This window comes from Labrus bergylta, chromosome 3 (assembly GCF_963930695.1).
Source record: "Labrus bergylta chromosome 3, fLabBer1.1, whole genome shotgun sequence".
Taxonomy (NCBI): domain Eukaryota; kingdom Metazoa; phylum Chordata; class Actinopteri; order Labriformes; family Labridae; genus Labrus; species Labrus bergylta.
Genome location: NC_089197.1, coordinates 15,536,017 through 15,547,777, shown reverse-complemented (window position 1 = coordinate 15,547,777; position 11,761 = coordinate 15,536,017). Strand labels below are relative to the sequence as shown.

The 11,761-nt window shown below is 37.8% G+C and overlaps 1 protein-coding gene across 6 annotated transcripts in view; it reads left to right on the top strand.

The window, feature by feature from the left end:
* Window positions 1-816: 816 nt before the first annotated feature.
* The window catches only part of cdkl5 (cyclin dependent kinase like 5), a 36,614-nt gene continuing 25,669 nt past the window's right edge, over window positions 817-11,761 (top strand). For 4 of the 6 annotated variants that reach the window (XM_065952813.1, XM_020637934.2, XM_065952814.1 and 1 more), the window contains exons 1-3: window positions 817-1,119; window positions 3,617-3,957; window positions 7,133-7,167. In XM_065952813.1, coding sequence (XP_065808885.1) covers window positions 3,921-3,957; window positions 7,133-7,167 — 72 coding nt within the window. In that variant the 5' untranslated portion in view covers window positions 817-1,119; window positions 3,617-3,920. The remainder of the gene's footprint in view (window positions 1,120-3,616; window positions 3,958-7,132; window positions 7,168-11,761) is intronic. The other 2 variants (XM_020637936.2, XM_020637933.2) reach the window with 1 other exon arrangement.

The following is an 11,761-nucleotide window of genomic DNA, read 5'->3' as shown; positions in this document are numbered from 1 at the left end:
ATATTGACTCTGATCAATTCTTAAGCCTGTAGGCTCTTGAGTTAGTTGTGCAACTTGTGTTCATATCAGTTATTCATTCAGCATAATGCAGTCTCTGTTATAGGTAGTGATGACAATGATGACTGTGTGCCTTTTCTTTAAATGTAGCCCCAAGCCTCCAAAGCTCCCTCAGTCACAGTTCTGTAGCACCTATTGGTTACATTGACTCAAGACCTTAAGCATACTTGTAATGGGGTATTGATTTGTGGTATTAGAAATGACCCTCCACCACTGGCTGTAGGTCAGGCAGGTCAGACAAACAAGTGAAGCAGGCCTTATCTGCCTAAAACATGATTATTGTAATGACTTTCAGGTCAAACAAAGAACACATGGTGTCCTGAAAACCCTGTGGCTGCAGCCTATACTGTACAACATATTTTACAACACCTGCTCAGTTAAGAAACAGACCGAGTGTCTATGAATTCACACTGATTTGGCCAATTAGTGCAGTTATGAAGGGGAGGTGAAGGTGGGAGAGGGTGGAGACGAGCTGCAGGAAGGTTTTTTAATCAGTGACACAACATGAACTGACCAAAGGAGGGAAGCAGCAGCAACAGCAGGATGTGTCATCTGACACTGGGAAGTCTGTTTATTATTGGAGGAGGGTGATTATTTTCGGGCATATTTAATATTAAATAAATAATGATCTGTTTTTCCGTTTAAATGAAAAAAAGTTTTGTTCAATCACAGCTCTTACTGGATGTAAAAATCACTGCTGGGACGCGCAGAGACGTCAGTGTTCCTATTGGCTGTGCGCAGCGTCGCTCAGAGGGATGACGATTTTGCTGCTATAACCAGCTGATGCTGAGGCTATGAACACGGAGCCTCAGAAGAACTGTTGACGGTTCATGGATACCCCGTCATCGGCGTTATGCCTGCGGATTCGGTCTCATCCCCGTCGGCAGATTGAATGAGGAGGAAATCTGATCGAGTCACGACACACAGGCCTGAGCTTCTTCCCCCCCCCCCTCGTCCTGCCGCTCCACATGATGTTTCTTCGTCTTCCCACATCACCATCTTCATGGACATGATGCTCTGCGCTTCACATATTGAGCTTGAGGCGACACATCACATCTGCAGGTAAAAGGATCTTCATTGTTTAAATGGTAGGAAGGCTGCAATGAAGACAGTGCAATTCAATGAATTATTCTCTTATCCTTTGTATGTGCTATCAAATGCGTTAATTACGCCTAATTATGATGTTACAGGTTAGCGCTATTTGTGGATCTTGTTGTGCAACACTGTCGTGAACATAGTACGTGAACTACGTTGTAATGTATGCACTGGTTGCTGTGTAGGCTGAGAAACGCGTGGACAGCGAAGGAATGGTGTTGCGCTCTTGCAACGCAGCGATGAGAGAGACGCAGTTTCGATGCAGAGAGAGCAGCATTACTATTCCCCTTCTCTCTCTCTCTCTCCCTCTCTCTCTCACACCTCATAAACACACGCACACACACACTAGTCTCGTGCACGCGGACGCACGCAGCTACCCATTAAATTCACACTCCTAAACTCACTCATCACGGTGTTCCTTTTTTTTTTTTTTTTAACGTGCAGACACCAACAGGCGTTAGGCGGATTGATGCTTCTTTCTGCTCTGTCAATATTTTCAGCACTTTCTTGGTGATGTGTCCACCTTGTTTCCATTTACCAGCTGTCTGCCTGATGGCTGCAAGGAGAAGCAGCAGCTTATCAATTAACCCACCCTGTGCTGTGTCCATTTTTAAGGAACATTTGTTCATTAAGTACACACTAAAATGCATCCTAGGTGCCTCCAGTTGCAGGCTTAAAGTGTCTTATAGAGAAAATATATGGTACAGAGGTTAGCACTTCCCAGAGCAGCACCATATTCTTAAATGACTAGCCATGGATGGCCTCAACATCCACCTTATCACTTCCTCTGGAAGGACTATGCTGTGCGGAGTGTATACTGCATAAGAAAACGCCCACACAGGCACATGAGCCAAATCAACATTAAAGTGTTTTTGCTCTGCTGAATAAATCAAGTGTGATACAAACGAAGTTGGACTGGTACTGTAAGAAGCTTTAATTGTTTCACTCCAATCACGTTCACGTTACAAAAGAGGCATTTAATAATCGTGGTCGGTTTTTTGGACGAGTGACAGGAGGAGATCTGAGCCATTAGATATGATTGTTGTTTTTTTCTAGAACAAAATACTTTATTATTGAGTAAATATAAAATTTGCTTTTTTTGAAAATGTGGGAAAAGCAAAGAATGGGTTCCTTAAATCCAGTTAAAGACTCTGAACTGAGAGAATGTAGAAAATCAGCACACAATTGAAATTATTTCAACATTTTGAAGTGGTTGCAAAAGAGGGCTTTGGGTAATTATAAAGTTGGGGGAAGAATAATAATTTTAGCTACGGTTACTCAGTATATTTACTTTATTTAAAACCCTTTTATTTTTACAGATGCTGGCAATGTATTAAAGTCAGGTTCACCAGAGTAATTACAATTACAATTACATCCTGATGTAGACATGGATCTGACCAAATTTCATGGCCATCCATCCAATACGTTTTGCTATTCTTGTAGCTGTGCAATGTGAGCTTAATGCTAAAATCAGTGGCTTATATGCTCATGTTAAGAGAGTGCCATGTTTACTTAGTTCACAGTCTTAGTTTAGTCTATATTAACATTATTAAATGTGCTAATTTGCCGAAAAGTACAACTGAAGGCTGCAAAGAAGTCACTGGTTTTCAGACATTTTAGGAATATGCTAAAGTAATAAATCACTTTTATTATTCATCAAGTGGATAAACATGAAGGTATGTTTGTTATTGTCATGTGTATTCATTCATTAGTTTTTGAGACATAAAAGTAAACTTGGTGGCTTCACAAGACTAAGAGTCAAAGAAATAGATGACATAATCTCAGAACCATGAATACTGATGCCAAGAATTATGCCAGTATATTGAGCTGACTTTGCAATTCTTTAAAGGAATAATCAAAGCTTTGACCGGGAGAAGTCAAAGGTGCTTTTTGGCCCATAAATTTCTGCACCACATATTCAGCTATCCATCCAAGTTGTCAAGATATTTCACTGAAAAACAAAAATGTCACATTGTGCCGCTACAGGATTTGTCTGAGTATCACCACAAGTAGGTTTTGTCCTGTAGGGACCACCATCATCTGTACAGTGTCATGACAAAACATCAATCTATAGTTGAGATGTTTCAGTCTGAACCAAAGAGGTGGTCAAACCACTTAGTTAAACCATTGCAAAGCAGGAATGGTTTAATACTGATGTGCTGCCAGCTATTATACATTCAGTCTGGACTGTCACCTGTGCAGCTTCCTCCAGGTTGAGTGTGTGGCTGACAGGAATAGATGGGAAAGGAGGAGAGTGTGGAAGTCATGTATAAGTCATACATAATTTAAACGTATCCTCAAGGAAGTGCTGCCTTTTCTTTACATCTACATGTCCTAGTTAGCCGCCATCTGTGCCAGGAGTACTTCCAGCATGCAGGGAATGATGGGAACTTGGACCTTGGAGTGACCCTTTGACTGCATGTTCTAACACCTTGTTTTCTCTTCTTCGTCTCTGGTCATGCAGGTACGACTTTGTTTGGATAGAAGTACAAGACAAACAACCTCAAGACATGTAATAAAGAGGATTCAGACACGACTGGAACAACTCGATCCATAAATAAAAGACTGACATTTAAAGGTTGGAGGAGATCTGCGGAGTGAGGGAGAGAGAAGCCGAAGTAAAAATGGGGTGTGTTCACATGAATACCACATTTCTCCTGGACTCGACAGTTCACTCCCTCAGACGCTGGTCAAAGCAGGAGTCTCCTCGCTAAAAACCAGAGCAGCTCATTTCACCTGCAGGAGGAGCCCTCGCCCTCGGTGATGTGATGAATAAGTTTGAAGTCCTTGGCATTGTGGGAGAAGGTGGGTGGTTTAACACAGCAGATTATTCATTTTTGGAAAACGTGTGTACGTACAATTGTTAACCTTATGAGTTTATATCCACCATGTTTCTTTGTGCGGATTTGGGAGCCAAAGAAACAGTTTACATGGTAAAGCTAAAACCTGAACATTGGTCAGATTATATCACTAACTTATAAATATCCCTTAACATTTCTGACACATTGCAGAGTTATTTCAAAGAAGTTAGTGAGCCTTACAGGTTGGAGACATTCTTAAAAGGAAGCATGTACACCCGTCACGCTGTCCTTTCAGAGAAAAACTCCAGCTTTATTTTACCATGTTTTCTCAAGTAGTGACCATGTCCTTTAATTACCTCAGCTGCAGACAGAAGCAGTCTTTATCTAAAACTGGTTTGTTTATTCCTTTATTCACCTGCTTCATAATTATTATTTTATTATACTCTAGTAAGTAGCCTTCATTTCACCAATGAGCTCCCATGTAATGCTAACTCAAAACATCCTCTTCTTTTCTCTGCTTTCTCAACATGGTATGTCTTCACAGAGCACTAAGTTCATGTCAGAGTCACCATTTTGCTGAGTTTCTCGGATATAAAATACATATTTCTTTCAATTCCTTATTTATTTTTAGTTTCTTCTCTTCAGACATTTTTTTGCTAAGCATGGCTAAGTTACCTTTAACGGAAAAAAAACCCCTGAATGTTTGCTTTTCTCACGTTACCAGCTTTTCTGCAGCTCAAAAAGCAGAACTGGTAGAACGGTATTCTTTTGTGTTGAGTTAGGCTGAAACTAAACCAGGCTTACAAAAAACAGCTCAGCATTAACAACCAGAATAGATAAGTGAAATCAAACATTAGATGTGTTAAAAAAATAAACTCTGGACAATGGGATGAGTTAGATTTTGTAGTACTTTTTACATTTGTGTTGAGGAAATTTATACAATGATTGATTTCCCACATGAGCACCTCATTCTACCTTAGATGGTAAATATTAATGGACGAAGCCTGAGTGAAGTCAGCCATCTTTTATGTCAGGGGGCTCTGTCAGTGGCCATGCTGCTGTCTCAGCCTAACTTTCAGTCAACCTAAAAACAGGCTTAGTTTAAAGCTCAGTTTAAATCAGGACCTCTCTATGATCCAAATACTCCAATCAAAGTAACTATTACAGTGGCAGGTTAGAAAATGTATCCTCTGAAGGTGTACTATCAGTCTGGTTGTTTTGGTAGGCAGGGACAAATATAACATAAACGACACCTTAGTTTTAAAGACTTGTTTAAGTAAAATTATGAAGATAACCAAACATCAAGCTATTCCTTTTCTTATTTGATAGCAATAGCATTTGATTTGACTTCTTCCAATGTTGTCACAGACAACTTTTTGATATCTAAGTGTGTGTGTTTCACTTAAGAATAAAACATTGGTCAACTCTTGCACTAGTGACAGTGATGGCTGGCTAGAAAATTTGATAAATGAGGACAACATTTTAAGCTTCAAATAAGTCCGACACACACACACACACACACACACACACACACACACACACACACACACACACACACACACAGCTCCTTCACACATCAAACCATGCAACATTTACCTCTTTCAGTCGGCTGCATCATTTGTGGCTGATTTCCGTGCGTTGGGCTGACATGCCATCGTGGATTTATTCTAATGTGAGAAGACAGAGTGTATTGTACTGTTGATAATACTCCCTAACTGTGATCTACATCAGAGCTCGTCTTGATGTCAGAAAGCCAAATATGAAAAGAAATGTGATTAAATGACGGATGATTTAAAGCACCAGCAACAGCGTTTGACTTGGTTGTTAGAATAGAATAAATCTTTATTGTCCACTAGAGGAGGAAATTGGCCTTCGGCTCTCCAGATATGTCAAAAAGTATAAAAACATTTAGGCAGTCAATAACACAGACAACATACAAGATTGGTTTACACAAAAACAGTTTGTATCATGGTTCAGATCTCATCAGTCATGTTGTAAGATTAAGGATGTTTACTGCACTTGGGATAGTGCAGTGTTCATTAACTTAAAGACACTATTTGTTATTGCTAAGCACCTTTCAGATAAATCTTGTGCAATCAACTGCATCATTGAACTCTGCTGGAAATATACGTCATCACTGTTAGCTAAAACCTTCAAAACTTTATTATTTATAAAGAAATTCTGTATTTTAAGCTAGTGAATGACTCTACATGCAACACATAAACGTTTCACTTCAGAACAAACTACTGTATTACTTTACTTACTTTACTTTATCATTTATTTTAGACCCATAGGTCCATATCGTTATAAAAAAGCACAAGACATATAAATACAGGACATTAACAAAGGGATATCATCACTACATTTCACAGTTTGTCAGTGATTAAAATACAAAGAGACATTTGCACCAGTGTTTCCAGAAACACGAGGAATACCTTAGATTGATGCTGAAGTCCAGAATCCATAAAAGAGTACAGATTGAAACACCTAACAATGTCTTTGGAAAAAAAAACATTTGTTCCCCTCTGAAGTCTGTTCATCAAATTTCCTGCTGGTGGTAATTTCTTGTCATTGAAGTTTTAAGAACTTGTACATTTCAAAATGTCCCAACCAACATTTTTAGGACCCATGCGAGAAGATTTAAGAGCTCTACACAGAAGGACGCATGGCTGTGTTTCCTTTTTTAGAGCTTTAATTTTTTTTTTTTTTTAAATAATCTAAGAAGATTAAAGAAATATTGGTGGAATAAAGAGGAAACACTTTGACGACACTGCATACAGTGTCTTCAAAGAGTTTCCTTTTTCATTATAGAACAGTTTTAATCTTCAGTCAATTCAAGTCATGACTTATTAAATATAGATGAACCAAGAACACGATGTGCTTAGCAAAGAAAGAAACCTACAGGGACTCTGCGTGTGTATGCTAATGTGTGATTGTGGTGTGAGTTGTCAAAGGTTTAGACTTAAACTGTTTGTTGAGTGTGTGGGAGAGTACACATGTCTCTGCCTCACCTATTAGCTGTTCCTCTGGTTCTTCTCACCTACTGCTCTTGTTTTCTATGAACATGTTTGTTCGAGGTTTAGGAGGTCAAAACATAATTAAGATGTCGAAACTTAACACACGTCTCAGCCTCGCTGTTATTGATCTTTGTGTGTCTTTCCCTCTGTTTCTCTGGCCAGGAGCGTATGGAGTGGTGCTTAAGTGCAGGCATAAGGTAAGACAACGCCTCTTCTGTCTGTCGTTTGTAGGAGAATCCTGGTTTTACATTAACGTGATGTAAAGTCTAAGTCAGGTCTCACCTAATGGTATTTGAGTAATGTCTGAAGTCATTCTGTGTGTTATTACAATGTCTTTTTCATGACATTTGCTCCTTAACTGATCTTATACTTTTGTTATTTTAAGTGTGACTGTAGAAAGGAAAAATATATCACGTAGGAGTTTGTGGTGGATTGATGGGTCAAACAAACGCGGTACTTTGAACCAGGAGAACCAAACAAGATTCCAAACAAAACTTTAGGTCAAACATACACAAATTGCCTTTATAAGTAAATGTATTTATTTTATTTAAAGCTCCTGTGAGGAGTTTTAGCCGGTTATGAAACAGGCTGAAAATAAAATAGATGCAACTATATGACCTACAAAAGCAAACAAGAATAAGCATAAAGATTTTTAAACATCAGAAATAACTGCCACGGGGTAGGTGTCAGACAAGATGATTAACTGCATACTGCCAAAACAGTTTTTTCCTTTTTACATGGCAAGGAATCTCAATAAGTGATTTATCTGACTGTTCAAATCAAGCGGGGTGAGATTTATTCTCAGCTCACACATATACAGGACAAAAGCAACAGAGACATTGAAGGTTCTGCTGTGTCCACAGGGGGCGCTGAAATTTCCACAAACCAAAAGTTCCTCACTGGAGTTTTGACTTAGTTCACTTAAATGAAGTGATGTAACTTCCATATGAAACCTTACCCACACTAAATGACTCCAAACCATGATCCTTTTACTAAACCTAGCTTAACTACGACTGTTTCACAACACTAACAGGGTGCTTCTTACTGTAACCATCACGCTGACATGTTCTTATTGGACAGCGTAGATCAAAACAAGATCATGTGAAAATTCGGAGACACATGCAATGTCCTTGAAATAGTTTTTATTTGCCATTCAATAGAATCATGTTTTTTATGTCAGTGTTTTTAAGATTCCAAAATAAGACAATGAAGATATGTAGACAATTTAAATATGAAGACAATGTAGCTGGAGTTGCAACAATCGATCAGTCGATTGATCTGTGATATTGTGAAAATGAATTAAAAACTTCAGTTATTTTTTTTACATTTTACTAGTTTTTGTTTTGTTTTCTTGTTTTTGACTAGGAAGAATCAAGAAAAGATTTAAGGTTATTTGTTTGTGCTTTACAAGATTGTCATGGGGATGTCTCTATACTTCATGATTACAAACTAACTAAACCCTGAATTGAAGAAGTAATCAGAAGAAAAGTTAATAACATATATTTATGACCTGCCGCTCTCAGTGAAGGACGTGCCAGATATTTCTGTTTTCTGCTTTAAAGGGAAATTTCAGAATACTTCAGAACATACAATAGAAACCTTCTAGAAACATACAAACATCTGTCTAAAATATTATCACTCCAACAGTTTTAAATCTTTCTTCACTGTAGGTAGCATATTTTAAATTATAGCATGTCATCAACATTGAACATTTCACAAGCTGTGATACACTCGCTGTCTACAGTCCCTGATGTCACAATCATCTTGTTTTTTTACAAACCCATTAACTTAAGTCTTGTGGTACCCACCTACCCTCACACATTGTTTATCTATGTCTCATTCTATGCATTAATCAAAATGTTTCCTGAGAAAGACTGATGTATAATGTGGTTTCCAACGGTGGCTCTTGGGAAAAAAAAGTATTTAAATTTATGTCATTAATGTTCTTGGTATGCATGGGAGCGGATCCTGCTGGTGTGACTCATCCAGCAGTTCCTACCATACGTGACTGCATGGTTCCCAGCTCATGTTTGGCTGATGTATTTTCCTCTACTCGCTGCAGTGTGGAGCTGCTTTGTGAATTAAAAGAACAGAAAAGGGTATTACATTATCTCTAAATGTGTTTGTTTCATGATTAGAAAATTCTCAACTTCCAGACTAGACCGGTTTACTTGGGCTAATCAATGACCATTTTGGTGAGAATAAACATGTGGGAGGGGACTTTTAATGCAAAAAAGTTAAATGTGTGCCACTATAATGCACATAGAAGTGTCAAAGTCAGTAACAAGCACATACCAGCAATGCAAGGCATGCTTAACATTAAGCAAGGCAAGTAACATTAGCTTACATTTGCCATTAGTCATACTGGTCATGTCAAATTACAGCTGTTACGTTAAAAAGAAAATAGTGTAGGCAAACCAAATACTTTATTCTTTAAAATTATTTGGAACCCAAACATGAAGGCCAGCGGATGGAACATCTAAGAACTGATGTTTTGTGCTTACTCCAAAGTGTGACTTGAGTATCAAGCTAACGTTTAATTAACGACTGTATTATACCAAGAAGACAAACACACCTACTTTAACCTGCAGTTTATACCTTCTGAAAGAAAGTCTTGCACAGGCTTGCATCTGAAATGTTTTCTTGTCATAGATACGAGTTATATTACAGCCTGCTAGTGTTTCTCAGTTTTCCTGTTGCTAAGAAAACAAGATTAGCCTAGCTTGCTAACAGGGAGGCAGAGTGTGCAGGTTCTTGTGATTTTTATTTTTACTTGAGAACAATGCTTAACGGAGTTAATACACTTCTCAGCACATTTAATTAAATTTTTTAAATAACAAATTCAAATCAAGCTCAAAGACATTGCAACTAACATACAGTGTACTGAACTGAGCAAATGTGTGTTCTGCTAATGAATGTTAACATTGTAATAAGAAAACAATGAAGAGGTGTTTTTTCAGTATTTAAGGTTAAGTTTAGTAAACTCTAAATTTTGTCTGATAAACATTAACACAATTACTACAATGAAAATAGCAAGTAATCTCAATAAATTCTGGACCTTGGTACAATACATGCTCAAACTGACTTATCAACAATACAGAGCCCTTAACCGTTCATGCTTGATAATCATTTACTTCCCTGTGAGTAAGAAATAGATGGGTTGATTTTTGGCAAATATGACATTCACATAGGAGCCTTTGAAATAACGCTTTTCAGTGAAACATAGGATTTATCTTCTCCAATTTATACCTTCATTTATATTTTTTCCTGACTAGGTTGTTTAGTATCTTTGGTTTTTTTCAATCATGTTCATTCATATTTTTGCAATGAAAGTGGCTTTAAAAGACATTTTCCAAAAGAAGAAATTTAAAAATATACGAAAGTAAAGCTATTTGACCGAATGGATGGATTCTCTTTTAAACAACATAAGGTCAATCCACATTCTTATGGAGGGAACAACAAACTGATTAATGGGGTTAATGGCAGATTGCTGAAACTATTATTAGTAACTGGATTGAAGGCCTCATTAGTAAAGTGAAGTTTAATCTTAATGAATGAAGCAGTTATTGTAGAGGTGACCCATCAACAGTAACACCTAGAGTTGAAGTGATTTAGGGATTTGGTATGACGTAATTTACATGTAAATTTAAAGAACCCCAGTTGTGATTGAAGATTATATTTATTCAACCAAACCTTTTGAGTTCTTAGACAAAAGTGAATTAAATTGTTTATGGACTTCACGACCTGCTCCACCAACAACAGAGAACATGAGGCCACAATGAACACAATGCTTACAACATAAGGATATCATGAGAAAGGTTAAACAAATGTTTGGTCTTTGTGTCTAAATGCACACAGACACGTTTTTTTTCCCCTGGTAAGCCGCAGGCAGGTTCTGATGAAGAGTTAAATATATGTGAATCAAACTACTCACAGAAACACTCGCTGCTACTCAAGCTCACAGTCATAATTAAAGGTGACTTTCTGTGTCACATTTTCACAGTCACCACTGACTCTCTTCACTTATTTTAATCACAAATTTTGGTCAAATTCATCCGCATGTTGTGCTGATGATCATATGATCAGCTGGAAGACGATCAGGAATGGATTGTCAATCGAAATGGAGAAAATTGAAGAACACAGAATTGAAGTAAAGGGAACAAAAAGGCGATGTCAACTCACAGCGAGATATGGGGTAGAAAACCTAAATAGGTCATCTGTATGTGATGTCCCATTTACCATGTCTCAGCTCTGCAGGGTGTGTGTTGCTTTCACCAAGTTAAAAACAAGATCATCACAAGTTAAGTTTAATCTTCTAATTGTTCTAGGAACTACAGATGTAAATTAGCTTATAGCTAACTCTGGTACAGCCAATATAGGCTGTGCAATGTCCCTGTTAAAACAAAGAATTAAACTTACAGGATAATCTATAGCAAGTGAGTCAGAGCTCCCCAAACTTTAATGTCTTAGTCATGCAGAATCCTTTTAGGGTTTATTTCCATATGACCTGCTCCCTGTACTTTAGCCCTTACATTTTTTCTATTTTTTAAACTTCAAATTGTTGGTTTGTGAAAATATACTCTCACTCTTCGATAAATTAATCAGCCACTTAGGGAGCTAACCGAAATGTTCTGTAGATTCAGCATTGTCGATACAGCAACATGCTCTGCTTTGACTGTGTGTATATTTTTAGGCGAGTTTGTATCAGTCCCTCTGTCAGCACCTCTATGATCCTGATTTAATAGGGAAAAACACCAAACTTCACATGTAGAGTGGGAGAGGGGGGACGGC